This window comes from Lineus longissimus, chromosome 18, assembly GCF_910592395.1.
Source record: "Lineus longissimus chromosome 18, tnLinLong1.2, whole genome shotgun sequence".
NCBI lineage: Eukaryota > Metazoa > Nemertea > Pilidiophora > Heteronemertea > Lineidae > Lineus > Lineus longissimus.
Window position 1 is genome coordinate 9,372,242 of NC_088325.1, and position 19,188 is coordinate 9,391,429.

Consider the following 19,188-nt stretch of genomic DNA (forward strand, 5'->3'; position numbering starts at 1 on the left):
CCAGTCGTAATAGATGGAGAAACCTGAATTGTACTTGTTTTTTTTAGCGTATTGGCTAATCCCTTGTTAGTTACAGTGTCATATTCAAAACTGATATTTTCAAGTTTGTAATTCATGTTTGCAGTTGTGCTGGTAACGATGATCTCCTCTTTTGGCGCTAAAGTAATCTCGATGATCACATCCTCTTGAATTGGAAACTTGTAAAATGGAGCATAGTTGAAAAATAGCTCAAAATCTAACGGTATCTTGTACTTGGTTCCAAATACTTTCTTCAGTGTTTTCTCATCGCTGGTTTCACCGGTAACGTCGGCTTCTGCCACACCTGATCTCAACTTTCTAAGATTTTCTGACTGAATATCTTGAAAAACACTATCGTTCCTTTGCTCCACTGTTAACCACAGATCTTTAAAAGTCGAATAATGACTGTATTCATTGAGATCAAATATCTGTTCCATTCCCCACTTAATTACCATCTTGGATAACAGGTTTCTTCCGAGATTGTAAACCACGCTGTTCTTTGAATCACCAGAAATGGTGACATCAGCTGACAGAAAAAGAGACCTGGGTACAATGAACGTATTTTCTCTTAAAGCAGGTATTCTAATGTACAATGTTTCTTTTGGATTAGCAGAAGACGGATTGTGCGTAATGATGTGATGATTTCTCTCGGCCTCTAATCCGAGTGGAATCTTATGACTCCTTTCAGTGTTGAGAAGTACTCCAGTTGTCATTCTATTTATTTGACTTGAAAATCATTCAATCATTGATTTTACTTAGCAGCTTTAACAGCTTTAACAGCTTTAACACCTTCTATCAAACCATAAATTATGGAGCTAACAACAACAATCACTAGAATCACTAGATGTTCGGCCATGAACCCAACAACTGCACCAATTGTTTTCAGGAGAAATGATACGATAGAACCGATGATTCCCGGTAAAGCCGCAACTGATTTCTTGGCCAGTTCTTTTAGCCATTCAGCAAACTTCTTTAGTCCTTCTCTAACTTTATCTGGAAATGAGGATGGTTTATCCGGACTTGGTGGAGTAGGACTTGGTGGCGTAGGACTTGGCGGTCCTGGTTTAGGTACAGCTTTAAAAGCATTACTGACACCAAGTCCTATGCTAAGACCTAAAGTGGTAATTATCATAATCACTGCAGTTACTATTGCAGCAATTGTAAGGCCTTCAATCTTAAAAAGTAACTTGATTCTGTCCTTGAGTGAAATCTGTGAATCTGGTTTCTTCAAGACATCAGTGATCAAACGTTTCATTCTTTTTGAACTACTTTCAGCTTCTCTGTCTAATTCAAATACCTTGGCACGTTCTCTATTCAGTTCCTCTTTCACTTCCTCAATTTTTATTCTTAGCTCGTCCTTTTCTCTGTTTAGATTTTCCTTTTCGTCTAAATGATCTTCTCCAGAGTTAATTAAGTCATTTCTTAGATCTTCATTTGTTTCTTCTAGGGTAGCATTGTGTCTTTTAAGATTGTTAAGTTCTTCTTCTAGGCTTTCGATTTTCATATTACTCGTATCTCTCTCCATCGTAACTTTTGCATAATTATCCCCAGCGTGTTTTAACCCTCTAAGTTCTCTCAAAGCATTATCTGTAAAACCTAATGCACTTAATTCTTCATCAGTCTTATCTATGATTTTATCTATGGGGTTAGTTGAAGTGATAATCTCATTCATTAATATATCTGTTTGAGTGGTTACAGAATTAGGTTCCCCTCTTGGTGGCTCTGCCACTGGTGGGGCTGACTCTGGGCCAGGTTCAATCATACCTTTTAAATGATTAACGAATTTTGCGCCATATTTCATTAAAGTGCCTTCAGCATAGAATTTTCCTTTATCCATAGTTAAGCGAATACCATAATATGAACCATCAGGTTCAATCATTTTTTGTTTCTGGGTGTCTTTAAAACTATCAAATTCTTTTTGTGTCGGCAAGTAGTACAGACCTTTTGGATGATCAATAATGCGTGGTGCAAGATTACTCAGTTTATTCTTGTCATATTTGCATTCTGTTCCTTCCAATGCGTTATCAAGTTTACCCTCTAGCGTAATTTAACTCCTTTTCCATCAATTCAGGGACAATACTTCTTGCTCTTTCTGGTGTTAAAAACTTACTTTCAGTACTTAAGTTACGACTATCTGTGTTTCTGTCTGTGACCTCATCAGGTACTGTGTTACTATTACCTGTTTTGTAAGTTGTGCCGTCATCAGGTACTGTGTTACTTAATGATGTTTCAGCAGTTCTACTGGTTTCTTCTAGAAGTTGGTAATTCTCTAACTCATTCATTTCGAAATCTTCTCCTACTCCTCCTTCATCCATTTACTTTACAGTAATAAGAATTAAACTGCCAACAACAGCATAGAGGATAAACTTGATTGTTTCATGAGTATCATCAGATTTACTGGTTTCATCAATCTTACTGGGCACAACAGGCCTGACCTGCCCAGTAGGCCTACCTGTTACAGCATTTTTACTTGTTACAGCAGTTTTACTTGTTACAGCAGTCTTCACATCTTTTGGTGTAGTGATATTAGCCTTAACCCTTATCTTCTTAGAAGTTTGGCCTTGCATCAATGGAGGAGGCAAGGTCTTTTCATTGTTAATGTTATTCTTACCAGGCTTCAAATGTTTAGTTGCTATCAGGATATCATTGTTGTAATTCTCGATCTTACCGATCTTGAGTACCATGTCAGACCCTATGATGTACAGACCTGGGGCAATTACATAGTCTAATCGTGTGTGAGTGTCCGACAGTGCTTTCTGATATCTAGCAATTGAGGTAGGGATATCCACATGCTGTTCAATTGAGTCACTTAGCAGTTTGATGAACTCCTTCTGGGCATCAAATTCAGTTCTTGTTGACCCAGTAATCGGGGTTCTAGTAAGGGCCTGTGATCCCAGTACACAGTAAACATGTTCTGATGGAATCATTCAATCTTTCTATCCCTGGATTCGAGAAACCTGAGGACTTAAGAGTCATGAATTGTTGGTATGATTGATCGTGTGGCTGTTTGAGAACCTCAAAAATATGTTTATGTTGATTAACATACCACTGGATCCAACCCTGATCGTATTTGAAGTTATCCATCCCAGCGTCCCAATCAGAAATTAGCCATTCCAGCATCCCAGTCTTTACTGAACATTGTGGCGTTCTATTCTCGTGAATTTGCATTAAAAAGAAATTGATTTTAGAGTTATCGATGTAGTAACCAGGGTCAGTTATGCTTGGGTTGTAATCCGGTTCACCCCAGGAAGCCCATCCATCATTACTTTCAAACAATGAAAAATCATACTCGTCTTTTAAGCCAAATTCGCTTAGTAACTCGCCTAGTTTCCTACGGTTAATGTTATTATTTGTTTCATTGAAATTGCTTTCTCCCAAAATGGGGATATCAAGATTTTTCATAATTTTTCTGATTTGATAGTAGGTGTGGAACCTGTAAAGTGATCTGATCATTTGATTGCTGCTATTCAGGTGCTCTAGTGAAATGCCACATCCAGTTGTCGCGAACCATACGGCCATGTTAAACTGGGTCTGGTAGAACGCCAGTGAGTTTTTTTCAAGTCTAAGACAATCACCTCTGTTTTTCAATTTTAAAAACTCTGGCGCGATATCACTTTCTTGTACTTTGAAAAATCTGTTAGTGGTAACATAGGCATCAAATTGACAAAAGTCAAATGTAATTTTATCCTTATGCTTCGTTGCCAATGGGTAATACATTTAATTTACTTGAATTTTTCCTGAATCTCACTTGAATTTTGGTTAGACCAAAAGTTAGCAGATGGCAGCACTGTTAACTTCGCGGTTAGGCCATAAAACAACAGGATTCCCTATTACTTACTTAAGTTGGTTAAACAAAAAATGAACCATAAAAAAACTTATTCCACAGGGATAAAAACTTATCACGCCGTGATAAATTTACACCCGCTCTATTGGCCACAACTAAAACCCGTCTTCATATGTTGCCTTCACCGGGAAACGAACCCTCGCCAATACATAACCTCATGTGTGGAAGCTCCATGCTTTACACACTCGGCTATTGAACTTTCTATTAGATTAATGACATTTACGCCTATTTAAGGTAGCACTTACATATTTGGTAATTTTGGTAAGTTTGGCAGGTTTTTGGGGGAAAAAAAATTAAAAAACCCAAAGACCCCCCAGTGTTTACAGAAATTATCCATGTTGGGTTTTTGGTAGTGTTAGTGGGTTAAAACAATGAATTCTTGACAAATGTACATGAATAATGATGAAGAATGAAGTTTTTTGCCCATGATTCTAGATTTTGACGTAGATAGTCGTACATCCACTTCCCTATTACTGGAGTCTGCCTCCAGCTTTCCGACACCCTCATCGGCGAACGCCTAGATCACCTCAAAGAACCAGAACTGGAACTGCTATGGGTCAAGGTGACCCACCAAACGGGCCACCTGATCATCGGTGTGGGCTACAGAAATCCGGCACTCCCCGTCGCCTTCTGGGACAAACTTTATGCTAACGTTTCAAACGTCGTCGGCTTGTTTGGTCAGCAAAAGGTTATGCTCGTTGGAGACTTCAACCGGGTTGTCTTTCAGTAGACTCCCTCAACATGTTCCAACTCGTCAATGCTCCGACCCACTTCACTTCTCACAACCAATCCCTCATTGATCCAATAATTGTAGGTCAGCCCGACTTCTTCTCCGATGTAAACGTCCTCCCTCAGGGCATCAGCGACCACTGTCCCGTGGTAGTCGACATACTCCAAACCAACCCCAAAGCAGCATTCAAGCGCCCGATCTGGCAGTTCAGCAAGGCAAACTGGAATGACCTCAAACAAGAAATGTCAAGTGTGGATTGGGACAACCTTCTACACACGGCCAACCTCAATGTAGCGATAGAAGTCTTCACCACCACCCTACTTGAGACAAGATTCATCCCCTTCCAGCGGATCAAATTCTCTTCAAACGACAAGAACTGGATAACCGCCGAGATCAAAATAGAAATCAACAAAAGAAACAAGCTCTTTGGAAAAGCAAAGAAATCTGGTTCTAACATCGATTATGATATTTTCAAAAAACAACAAAACCACGTTATCTCACTGATCAAGAAGGCAAAGGATTCCCACCTTTCGTCGATAACGGACAAATAGAAAAATGGAAGAAAGGATAAAGACTGGTGGAAACTTGCCAAAAGCATCTGCGGTTCAAGCAAAAACAACACAACTCCTTCACTAAATGTCAATGGTTTATCCGTAGACGACCCTACAACCAAGGCCAACATCCTCAACGCTCACTTTGCCAAAATCTGCAACGTAGATGAGACAAACATACCCGCCCAAGGAGAACTCCCAAACCTCACCAACAACGAGCTCAACGACATCATAATCACAGAGCAGGATATCGCCGATCAAATCGCCATCATGGACACTAACAGGGCCATCGGCCCAGACGGCATCAGCCCTCGCATAGTTCATTCATTGAAGCTCCAATTGACCAAACCGCTCCACATCCTTTTCAACAGATCCCTGAATGAAAACATATTCCCAGAAACATGGAAAAAAGCAAACATTACCCCCATATTCAAGAAAGGTGACAGGCACGATAAATCCAACTACAGACCCATTTCCCTCCTCAGTGTCATAGGAAAACTTTTCGAAAAAATTGTCCACAGAAATGTCTACAACCATCTCCGTTTGCTCATCTCGAATAACCAATCTGGATTCCTGGCTAACCACTCTGCAGTTACCCAACTCCTTGAAATAAACCATCAAATACTAATGGACCTCGACGAACAGAAGGAAGTTTTCTCACTATTCTGTGACATTTCCAAAGCTTTTGACAAGACTTCTCATAAAGGCATCGCATCGAAACTTTACCAGTTTGGCATCAGAGGAAACCTGCTATCATGGTTCAAGAGCTACCTCCAAGACAGGCAACAACGGGTTGTAATCAACGGAAAATCCTCAGAGTGGCTTCGAGTCAACGCTGGCGTCCCCCAAGGATCTATCCTAGGCCCACTGATGTTCCTGGTCTACATAAACGACGTCACGGAGGACACCAACGGCAGAACGAGACTGTTTGCCGACGACACTTCAAACGCATTCGCATCACGAAACTTCATAGCATGAACGCCCGAAATCCAGCAGGATATAAACAAACTTTACGCATGGGCAATGAAATGGGCCATCACCTACAACGCAACAAAAACGCTGTATCTGATTACGAGCAGGCAGAGACAACCCTCTGTTATCCACTGTCATCTCAACAACGTCGCAATTGATCAAGCCAAGTCACACAAGCACCTCGGATTAACTTTCAACGACAAAGGAACCTGGGAAGACCATATCCAGTCAATCGTTACGACCGCAAACCGCAGACTTGGCGTACTACAAAACATCAAATACAAAACGGATAAACAAACTTTACTAACGCTCTAAAAGACATTTGTCAGAAGCAAGCTCGAATACGCAGACGTAGTATGGGACGGACTCCCCCCGAACTTAGCAGCAAAACTGGAAAAAACTCAAATCAATGCAATGCGATGTATAACAGGATTAACAATCAGCTCTCACCACCGCGACCTTTACAAAGAATCTGGCCTTTTACCACTCGAAAAGCGCAGGAAATTCCATCGCCTCGTGATGTTCTACAAATTTTAAACGGACTTGCACCAACCTACCTCAAAGACCTCATCCCAGAACTAACCGTCGATAGTCACTACCATAACACACGTTTAGCTACAAACAACAATATAACACCTTTCTTTTGCCGCACTAATAGCCTCTACTCAAGCTTCTTCCCTTCTACAATCCGCGACTGGAATGCTCTCGACCTTTCTATACGGGCGAAACCAACTCTAAACTCTTACAAATATTCCCTAACCAAACTGCCAGAATTCTCTATCAAACCAATCCCCTCCTGGCTGGACATCGGCCCTTGCCCACTTAACATCATTCTCACACGTATGCGAAACAACTGCAGCGGACTAACATCTGACCTATACCTAAACCACGTTTCGGAAAACCCCACTTGCCTCATGTGCCCTATGCATGTTCCAGAAACCTCTTCACACTTTCTTCTCGACTGTCCTAAGTACGAAAACCAACGCAACTCCCTAATCGCCAATACCCTTCAAATAACACACTTCCATAATGCAACTCTAAACTCAAACATCCTTCTCAACGGCCATCCATCTTTCTCCAACCTCGAAAATGCTCTCCTTATCAAATCAAACCTAAAATTCATTTCATCCACAAATCGTTTTCCAATCTAACTCAAAGAAAAATATCTGACCCCCCCCCCCTCTTTTCCGTTTCCGCCAACCCCAAACTCGTATGATCATTCCTAACTCTTGCACCCCCGCCCCCCTGCACTTTCCAATCTATCTATCCTTTTCTTTCTCATTTTTGCGAAATTTACTACATTTCAACTTCACATGTTTCTCAATTATATATTCTGTATATCTCTTCAAATTATCTTTAAAAAACTTATGTCACTATTCGTATCTTTATAAACTTATGTAACTATTTGCATATATTTATATTTTGCAGTAGTTTAAGCCTTCGGCTTTTAACTGTAAAATACATGTACAATATAAACCGAATAAAATCTTTGTAAAAAAAAATTACATACTCTCCAAAACCATGTGGTCATGGTCCCCCAAGTATGGTATTCCATCGAAATTTCTTCAAATTGGTTATATGTTAGTCTTACATGTCTATGGACAGTTTCACTGCTGAATGCAGCTCTTCCAGCGTGATTTTCTGCGCTGTCACCAGCTGCAACAGCATAACAAATGGAATAAAGAACACAGCTGCAGTCATTCTGAACAGAATTCCCTAACCCAAGATTCGACCTCTACTTGGGGTTAACTCCTAATAAGGGATTAACTCACTCGAATGCATTTTCCTACGCTTTGGGGAGACAAAATGTCCGCTTGGTCAAGTTAACTCACCTCCAGTGTAACCTTTTCATGTCAAACACTTGTTAACTCCGAGTAAACTCCAGGTTAACCCCAGGGTAATCTAACTCAGGTACAAAGGTTAAATCAGGGATTAAACTGGATTTAGATTTGAAATTTGGGTATTCCCCGGACTCAACTCAAGTCAACTCTAACTCAACCCAACATTTGACATCACCCAATATCACATTTCGACATTTTTTAAATTTCAAACCACACACTCGAGTATTTTTGTGCACTAATAGGAAACTATAAGAGGAGTCAAAATTCTGTTATAGTCATAGTTAGCTCTAAACTCGATGATGATGATGACGATGATGATAAATGTGTATGTACCATTTGATGCTCACATAAAAGAGCTGTGAAATTTCTAAAAACAATCGGGATATTATGGCTCCATCCCTCAATCTAACCCTGTATATACTGGTAGCTGACATACATAGCGATGGCTTCACAGAATAGCCTACTTTTGGAATGAGTATTATTTACTAATTATCAAAATGCTCTATCACAGATGAAACCGGTTGCCTTTACAATACCTAGGAAACTTGGGGAAAGTGCTTCTAAAGTGTATTGTAGGAGTCAATACTTTTGATTTTGAGGTTTAAAACGACAAAGGATATCATCTTTCACAAAAACAACTGGATCCAAATTCAGGAAATCCAGATCAATCTGGATTAATCTTGTCTATGAATGAGACATAAAATGAAATAACAACTTCTTTAAAAGCATCCTTAGATTTTAGTCAGTGATACAAAGACAATTGCAAGGGTTTTTCGGTGAACCCTAATTACGGGATTTTTGTCAAACGTCAAAAATTCCAATTGCATGAACACGTACGAGATATAAATTTCAGCAATGCTGTTGTGTAGACATATATACAAATACTATAAATTCCAGGTTTCAGCAAATTCGTATGCATAATAACTGCACTACAGCATTGTGTATGATATCATTTCTATTTCCCGGACCACCAGTAATAACATGAATAATGAACGGCATACACTTTCAGGTTGCTGTTGCTTCAAAATGGTAAAGCCCGCAGCACACTAGCCGCCAACTTTGGCGACAAGAAGAGTTCATCTGACGCCTCTCGACGCCGAAGTTGGCGGCCAGTGGATTCCGGTCAGAGCATACCGTCCTGCCCAGAATCGGCGTCCAGTAGCGTCTTTTCCGCAACTTTAGGCTGCCATTTTGAAATCACGTGACATCAAGACGCATACTGATTGGCCATAGCCTCGCCGCCGACACCAATTCAGGCTGCAATCCGTAGCACACCTGGCTTCTTCTTGCGTTCAAACGCGGCGACACGCGTCAAAAATCAAATATGTTAGATATTTGGCGTTTAGTTGCGGCAAGTGGCGGCAAGTCATGTTCGCCGACGCCGTTCGTAGCAGACTAGGGATTTTTCAGGCGTTCAGGACTCTTGCGGCAAAAAACGCCAGTGAACGCCGAAGTTGGCGGCTAGTGTGCTGCGGGCTTTTGTCTCCATTAATTTTTGTGCGTACTGAATTTCCATTTCATTCTTAGGGCTACAGTCACTGGCTTCTTTTAAATGTCTCATCATGGTCGTGGATTAGTAAATCTGTTTATGGTGGTTTCTCTAAGGACTAACCTGCCAAATACATTATCCTCTGATATTGCTCTACTTACGTCATTTTCAAACCAAGAAATCTTCGGTTCTGGATATGCACAGTTTGTTGTGCATGTTATTATTGCATTAAGAAACAGGGGTTCTGTAGGTTTGTTTCGGATTTCGTAGGTCAGTGTAACGTCTGTTACCGGAACTGAAAACAGACAAAAAGGAAATCAGCCAACAACGAGAGAATTAAAAGCACATTTGTTTTCATGAACACTTCTGCCTGATCAAGGTAACTTATAGGTAAAATTATAGACTATTTGTGCACAAAATATGTCCTGGGAACGTTGTGCTCAAATGGGGCTAGAAAGACGTGATGTAGCGAATGGATGAATTGTTGGTTCACAATGTGATCTTTATTTTGCCTCTCTCTTTTTTTCTTCGATTTACTGCTTGAAATCTGTCACGAAAGGAGTTATTATTTTGAATAGTCTAGTTAAATTTGTATTAAGCTTTGTCTCCCGTCAGATTTATTTGGTATAAATCGCTAGGTTTTTTTTGAAATAGGCGTTTTGGTGGTCATTTGTCCGTTTATTTCGTGGATATTTTCGGTAGTGTCCGTTTACTCGAAAACTGTTTTTACAATTAAATAAAAGGTTTTTAAGGTATTTGATATAAATTAATATTACTATCTGTCGAGTGGGATTGTCGTCGGACATTGACTGTTGAGGTGGCATTACACAGTGCGGAGGACGGTGTCAAGGGCAGCGTAAAGTAGGCCCTGGGCAAGCGACACGAGGTAGTCTTTCAGTTCCTGCTGAGGCCTAATCATACATCACAGGCACCATTCTGGGTAATATCCAGAGAAGAAGTCTACAGCATTTTCATTGCATTTAATTGATAAGTGCACCGATAGGTAGCGCCAACTTTTACACCACTTGGATCTTGAAAATGGTAAATAATTGACCAAGAAATGGCTTGATGTGTGCAATCCTCAAACGGGCCTCAATCGGTTCAAAATGAATGATTTGGGAATGCGGCATTACCACCGGCAGATAGCCAAATGCACCTAGTTTCTTTATTTGATGTGAAAATATGGGGTCATCTCGGCTATGTGGCCTAGAATTTTGACGAGCATAATTGACACTCGCACAACTACGCCCAACCTCGCGTGGCAGATGGAAGGTATGGTACATATTGAGGCCAAACTGGGGATAGAGATCCACTTCAAATGGCACAGATGCTAGGCTCATAAAATCGGTTAGATCCCTTTCCACATGGAAACTAAGACCAAGGCGTCAAATTAAATAGTATTTGGAACAAGATGGACCCATTCATGAACATGGTCACGGCCTGCGTCTTAAAGGGGTTGTGTGAAGTAAAAGGTACGCCATTATGAAGTGAAAATTCTGCTTCTAGACACTGAGCTGAAGATGCCAATGCCATTTTTTTTAAATCGGCCCAGTAGTTTCCGAGTAATCCGCATAGCAAGGCCCGCAACTTCCCGCGCAAATTTGAAGTTCGCGCATGCGTGGTATCATTGTGGAGCAGAATGCATTCGGCGTTGACTCAGTCGATATGTGATCATTCGCACATCGATCGCGTCTGACATGTCTGACGTAGGCTAAACATAACAAAACAAAACAAAGACCAGAATGCCTCGGCAATGTTCTGCCTAGAATTGTCGCCCGTCAACGAAAGCAGCCATGTTTATTACGAAACGGTACTTCCTGTGGCAAAACGGCAAATCTTCGTTGATTTTTCGCGCTGCCGCTGGCTCGCAAGCCGGTACACTATGACGTAATTAGGACATTTGGCGGAAAATTCGAAACTTACGGTCATTTTCGAAAAAAAAATCATTATACATATTTTTTCCGTAACTTAACCTCGTTTTGGATATATCCGGACTCATGAAGACAAAATTCCTCTTTTGGACCCCTAATTCACACAACCCCTTTAAGAACTACATTTCTCGGGGGGGGGGGGGCAAACGGACCCCGTCCCCACTGTGTAGTGCCACCTGAACACTTATGCGGGCAAGACGAAAATATGTCATCATGGTTGAGAGTATATTCACTTCATGAATTAGAAGCTTTCCCTTTGAGAGTGCCGAATTGTAAAATAGAACGTGATTGACAAACCTGGTGTTTTTCGCCAAAACTCATGCGTGCACGTTTTATACGTACAAATTTCTTATTTTTGAGGGTAAGTTCGACGTGTTCTAATAGAATATTGCGTCATTGATTTTCGTAACTGCGGACCGCCTTCTAAGTTTTCAAGGCGGTAAAATTTGAATCGAAGGGCTGAAAGCTGAATATTGAAACGACTACGGTAGCGCTTTCGTCCGTAAGATTGATTTTATTCTAAATGACAACTACACCTTTGTCATCCCCATGTTTTAAATTATGTATCCAATCTTTTGCAAGAGAAGATCAAGTCCGTAAAGGTGTTTTTGTTGATAATTTTCATGTTGAAATCTTGCTGTTTACATGTTCTTGTTCGTCCACCATTTTGTATGCCATGTGACGTCGAGTTTGTTCTTGGGTTAGTTCAATACCTGGCGAATGGCAATTGGCAATGGCGATGTGCCAAAAGTTTATCAAGCTATAAAACATACCTAAGTTTCAGTGGCCGGTGGTTTAACCAATCCAATTGTGAACCTGAGTTCGATAGGCTTGTCCTAACTTAAATTCAGTATTTCCAATTTACTGTATGCAGGTATAAATAGTAGTTGGTAAAACATGGATTCAGAGTTGAGACTCTGGACGCTGGACGCTGGGTTTTACATAATTGGATTGCACTGTCTGCATTCCATCAACCTCGCCTCCAGCCCAAGATGAATAGTTTATATGGTTTAATAACCCTTTTACGTGAACAGAGATTCGACCACCAAAGTTTACAGCGTTGACCTCAATAACTTGCACAGTAACATGGGATGACCATCCCTTGATAGAAAATGATGCTGTTGAAATATAATTGAACTTCCACAATTATCGTGTAATGAGTCACAGGGTAATATTGATGTGTAGAGAAATTCCTATGCTATAAGATGAGGCTAAATTTGCCGACAGGGATTATGATGTATTGATGTTGTGATGTAATTTCTATGGACACCCATTAATCAACTTTTTTATTAACCAATATTTTCTGAATTTTTTTCACCAGAAGAAGCATGTTGTTTGAAAATACAGTTTAAAACACTGGATTATTCGCATTGCATTGCTCTAATTTTCCCTTAGCTTATTTGTAGCTTTTCGCACTCAGGCTCTGCACAGCACAAACATAACCAATGATATGGCATCTTGTCCTAGCTTTCCTGGCAGGAAACTTACACACGTGAACTTGAATAAAGAAATAAGTGTTTGGATGACCACAGTGTTACAAGTTGCAACTCAGAAGAAGGGGTCATATACCTCATTAATTGCACCTAATATGACATACAATATATAGGCCAAACATCCAGGAAACTTAAAGCCAGACTTAATGAACACCGATCAGATACCGCCAGGAATAAGCAAACTTCGGTTGCTAACCATTTTAACTCCAATGGACACAATCGTATCGAGCACATGAAAGTCTACTTTCCACGACGCAATGCGACGAAAATCGTCTGCTAGAACGCGTAATAGCATGCCGCGAAGTTACTATTTATAGCTCACAAGGTCATTTGCATAAGATATTGATGACGTTTTAGTCACGTGACAGTCGGACATCGACACTAATTTCTACGCATTTGAGCTTATTTCAAAGTCAATTATCTTTGACCCTGCATTGTTTTTAGCATAAAAGATACCATAGAGTCAGAGAGAGAAATCTTCAGAACAATTATGTAGTATTTTCAACACTCGGATATGTGCCAGATTGAATCTAACTGCCCTAGTTAGAAAGCCTGAATCCATTACGAAACCGCGTGTTTGTCCGACATTGCCTGTAATTCAGCGATGGGGAAATAGAGGGCAGCAGCTGCAGTGACGTCATCTTCGCGGAATGCTATTGAATACTGTACATGAGTGCACTATTTCTCTCCAATTCATTATTTTATTATCGTTTTTATGTGCATATTTGCATCATTTACGCCGTCTTGTTAACCAAATCAGATGACCTCGGACTCGGAGAACCTCCGGAAACTCCCGAAGCTGAAACTCAACATTACCTTCACCCTTGACCCCTGTCCTCCCGCGAATCAATGACTTTGTTTACTTTGTGTGTCAACAAACGGACACGAGGACGGGGAGTCTCAGTTGTAAAAATGACGTCTGTCACTACCTAATGTCTTCTGTTATACTGTAGAGTATGCATTATCCGGTTGTCTAAAGAACGGCGAGCCCGTATTGTTTCATTGAATAGCCATGTTCCGGGGCTGGGCGCCTGGTGCCTGATCATCAGCATCAGCATCACCATGGTTCATGGGAAGAACGCCTTTGAGAATGACGGTGATAAGCAAAAGTTGAAAACTTTTCATTTTGCTGTCTGAACCTTGGAACATTACCACGTTTATACGAGAACACAGCAATATTAACAGAAGTCGTGTTGCGCAACGATGGACAAGCTTGTAGTCTCGCTTGTAGTCTAGTCCTGAACATGGATTTTCAGTGAATCACTACGGGTTCGCTGTTCTTTAGACAAACGGATAATGCATACTCCACAGTAAATCGTATAAAAACTGAATTCATTCTGTCTGTACATTGACTTTGAAAAAGGAACAAATAATCCGAAACGTTAGTCTTTTACAACGTTGTTGTGTTGTTTTTTCCCATTATCCTGACGCAAGGACCCAACGCGCCGCGGCAAAATAGCAAAGCTGGCGAAACATTTATAACGGATCACCGTGATCTCATTATGGATTTATAGCGCGATTTTGGGGTTGCAACTATTTTGCTGTATATTGTCACGAGGAAAGAAAAGCAAGCGACCCACCGCCAACCTATTTATGTAAAGTGATAATTAGAAGGTATACAGTTCATAAATGTTAATAAATAATCATTCCTTATCGTCTTTTGAGAGCATTTTTAATTGTAAAAAATGTATATGCCTACGTCACAGAGTCTCTGCAATGGTCATTTTTATCACAGTAGTCTCGCGCAGCCAGACCTTCTTCACTTATTAGTCTGGCGCAAGCCAGGCGTTCATTGTACTAGACCTAGACGTTTTACACCACAATACGGTGGCCCATAGAGGACATGCGTTTATTTTCAATATAATAGAAAAAAATTATTTTTACAATGCGTTTTTTTCTCTCGAATTACAACCGCCGTCGGATTTATTTCTCACCGCCGAAAAAATAATTTCCACCGCCGGGTAAAAAATATTAATATCCACCGCGGTGGATATTAATTTCTACCGCGGTCGATATTAATATCCACCGCGGTCGATATTAATTTCCACCGCGGTCGATATTAATTTCCACCGCGGTGGTGGGAATTATTATTTTTTACCCGGCGGTGGAAATTATTTTTTCGGCGGTGAGAAATAAATCCGACGGCGGTTGTAATTCGAGAGAAAAAAAACGCATTGTAAAAAGAAAATTTTTCTATTATATTGAAAATAAACGCATGTCCTCTATGGGCCACCGTACCACAATGTATCTGGGGCGAAGAAACACTGCGCAAGATTACCTCGAGCTGGAGCTAAGAATAGATTAGGCTTATGAGCATACTTCCACATTCAGTTTTCACAGAATGGTGCATATCGCGCGAAGCTACTTAGCCTAATACCGTTAGGTCCCGCGTGGTGGCGCTGAGGCGGCCGCTGTAATCAAGAGAGTGTTTGAGTCACTCTTTGTTATGACGGACCTAACCTAAATTGCTTACATTTTCACATTGCTACAATGAAAGACCTAATTTTGAAACCACATGTCTGTTGACTGTACTTTAAGAGAGACTGCATCATGACTTGTCTCTCTTAAATCACAGTCAACAGACACCACTATACCCCCTCATACTCAGAAACCACAAACGCCCACCCCTTCCTGCTACCTTGATACTTCTGGATGACCACAGTGTGTCATATTTCTAGGGCTAAGACAGGTCATCTTTATAATTCTAAGATAATTATAAAGTTCAAGCAAACAGACAGTGATTTGATTAGAAATGAGTGGTAAGAGTGTTCATGTAACAAGTGTCCACACTGGCACGAGTGCTTATCCAGTTATGAGTAGTGGTTTATCATCCAATCACGTACCTTTTCTTTAGCGCTTCGTCAGCTTTGAATACTGGTGGAATTCGCAAGAGGAAGAACGTGATAAAAACTCATTTTCGTTTGTAATTATTACAGCAGACCATGCTGGAATGTCTTCTGAACAATGGAGACAGATAATAGTGAGAAAAAAACACAGAAAATTGTGGTTCATAAAAAATTGATTAGGGGGTGTCCACACAAATTGCATCACAACATCATTACATCATAATACCTGTCGGCAAATTTATGGCCTAGGAATTTCTCTATACATCGGCAGTACCCGGGCAATTTTTTACACAGTGGTTTTCGAGAAACTTAGGAAAACCGGTGTCCATAAACTTTTGACCAAGAGTGTACATGCTACACAGTATAGCACATGAAATTATCTTCACAACTTAGTGAGATATGGTAGGAATCAGCGCATTGTGTACCTTAAATGAGGTATAGGGCTACAAAAAGAGTGCTCTATTCATTCAAGACATGCTCTACACAAACATAAACCTATAAACATATGTGTTCAAGTTATCCTCTAGAAATATATACCAACAAATCCGCGTCAAGTGCAATAGAACAGAAATCAGTCGTTGTTAAATCTGCCTGTGTTTTCAAACGTGTTATTTAATTCTGCTAGCACTGTGGTAACAGTAGTGGACAGTTCCTTCTGACAGTGTCCGAATCCCTACACTGATGCCAGGCCGAAGGGTAAAATTCCACATCTCAGCGTTAATGCAATATTGACATACTAGTAACAAGAACGCAGGCCGGAAGGTAGATCAAATTCCAAGTTTTTTAAAATTTTTTGTATGTCAAGTCATGTTGTCAAAAGACACCCGCACACCAAGTTTAGACTTTCTTGACTCAATGGGCCATATGAGTAAAAACTAGCAATTGCTTTCTCTACCGAATTTGAAGCATTTGCTTGTACTCGTATGAATAAAACCGTAGCAAATGCTCGGAAATTTACGTTTTTGCTACAAGTCAAAGCAAACGCTTTTTAGCCTCTAGAGTTTGCTTCGAAAGGGAGGAATTGCTTGTCTTCATATGAATAAAGCACAGCATATGCTTTTTACTTCATAGGAAATGCTTCAATTTTTCAAGGTTTCTCCAGATCAGGTGGCAAGAAAATTGAAGTAAGAGGTTTGTCATTTTTCCGAAGGGCTGATTTTATGCGTTTTGGTCACGAACGTTGTATTTGCCTTGAAAGCCATGTCACGTAGATGCATATCATTCACTGCATCGATTCTATGAAGCCACGTATAGCGGAGGTCATATCATTTGACAATTTATTCGGAGGACACTCAAGATGTGGCTTTGAGCACGAAAGACCAAATGTTAAGTGTTACTTCACAATATGCGAGAACTCAGGTTTCGGCCGGCGAGGTGGAGGACAAATTTTTCTATCAAAGTGATCATTCCAAAACAATTGCAAAGGGGCTCCTTAGCAGTAGAGGCTCTATGATATATAACGAGGCAAATTATTGAACGGATGCAGGACTTCCCAAGTTAGATGACAGATGAGTCGGATGATGATGAAGCGAGAAAGTGTGTCAAGGAGGACAGAACACTCAGCAATTTCGCCAACATCTTTTCACCAGGTGACGTCTTGACCCCTTATCCCGAATACAAAGGTCAGTCGTGTGCTCCTCTCTCACACACATAAGACAAAAAAACTTGTTGGTCAGTTATAGGTGTCAAGTGAAAAGCCCTGAAGTTCAGGATCCCTTCTAACAACACCAAAACCATAAGAAGATTACCAGCACCGACCATTCATAAGAAATATGACATCGGGACTGACCTTCAAGCATTTGCAAGAAGATTTTTAGCAAAGCATCTGCAGTGAAAGGTCCACATTATTCATACGAAAACCAGCATCATCTTCTTCTTTTAGCAAATACTGCCTCTACTTGAAGGATTTGCCTCCAAGGAAATGCTAGTTTTTATTCATATGGCCCAATGGTGAGCTGGTGAGCCACCATGGACGATGTACAAAACGTGATGGCATGAGCTCGCCCATGAGAGCTGAAATGTAGCATGCGGCAAAGGTTTGTGTGCACAGCATAAAGTATGCCAATTATAGAACAAATATAGAACAAAATGTACACACATGGTCAAGAGTTTATGGACACCAGTTTTCCTCAATTTTCTCGAAAACCACTGGGTTAAAAAGTGCCTGGGCACTTTCGATGTGTAGAGAAATTCTTAGGCTATAACATGCATTGACGTATATAGGATGAAGCTAAATTTGCCGACAGGTCTTATGATGTAATGATGCTGTGATGTAATTTGTATGGACACCTCCTAATCAACTTTTTTATGAACTAATTTTCTCTGGGTTTTTTGCTATTATCTGTCTCCGGTGTTTAGAAGACATTCTAGCATAGTCTGCTGCAATAATTACTAATGGCAATGGCTTTTTATTACATTTTTCCTCTTGCAATTTCAACCAGTATTCCAAGCTGACCAAGCACTAATGAAATGGTCCTCGATTGTTTGATAGACAACGACTCATAATTTGATGAGCACACGTGCCACTATTTGATACTTGTTACATAAACATTCATAACACTCATTTCTAACCATATCACTGTCTGCTTGATTGAAATTCATAACTCAGAATTATGAAGATGACATTAGGCCTAAAAATATGACACTGTGGTCTTCTTCATTCAAGGTTTCCTGCCAGGAAAAATGAGGACAAGGTGCCATGTCATTGGTTATGTTTATGCAGTGCCTCAGTGAGAAAAGTAACAAGTAAGGGAAAATTAGGGCAATGCAATGAGAATAATCCGGGATTTAATGTTTTAAACTGTATTTTCCAACAATATGTTTCTTCTGGTGAAAGAAAACCAGAAGCAAAGTTGGTCAGTAAAAAATTATTAGTGGGTGGTTATACAAATAACATCACAGCATCATTACATCATAATACCTGTGGGTATATTTAGCCTCATCTTCTAGCCTTGGAATTTCTCTGCACATCGATAGTACCCGGGCAATTTTTGACCCTGTGGTTTTCGAGAGAATTGAGGAAAACTTGTTTCCACAAATTTTTGACCATGAGTGTACATGTGCTGTAGCTGATTATGCCACCACTATTTTAAGCACGAGAGCGTTTAAAACTTACCAAAAGGACTTAAATACACAAGGTCGATATGCCTTCCATGAATACACCGATAGGATCCTTCATCCACGAATTGGACATCCTTTATTGTCAAATTAAAAAATCTAAATGTTCTCCCAGTCTTTGAACATGATATGACATATTTCTCTTCTTTGAAAGAATCACAGTTAGCAGTTCTCGTTTTGAACGTTGGCGGCGACTGCCAGTGTACAGGCATCATCACGTGTTTAGCGTCAGTTTTCAATTTACACCACAAACTGACGATTTCTCCTTTCTTCACTTTGACTGGTCCTGACTGTACTGTGATTTTGTTATCATTCTGGGAGTAAGCACCGGTCAATAATCCTGAAAAGAAAATCGA

The 19,188-nt window shown here is 40.3% G+C and overlaps 1 protein-coding gene across 1 annotated transcript in view; it reads right to left on the bottom strand.

Moving 5' to 3' along the window:
• Window positions 1-19,188, bottom strand: part of LOC135502218 (ankyrin repeat and KH domain-containing protein 1-like) — a 334,848-nt gene that overhangs the window by 288,906 nt on the left and 26,754 nt on the right. The window contains exons 2-3 of the mRNA XM_064794875.1: window positions 18,831-19,172; window positions 9,607-9,740 (exon numbers count right to left, since the gene is read on the bottom strand). Coding sequence (XP_064650945.1) covers window positions 9,607-9,740; window positions 18,831-19,172 — 476 coding nt within the window. The remainder of the gene's footprint in view (window positions 1-9,606; window positions 9,741-18,830; window positions 19,173-19,188) is intronic.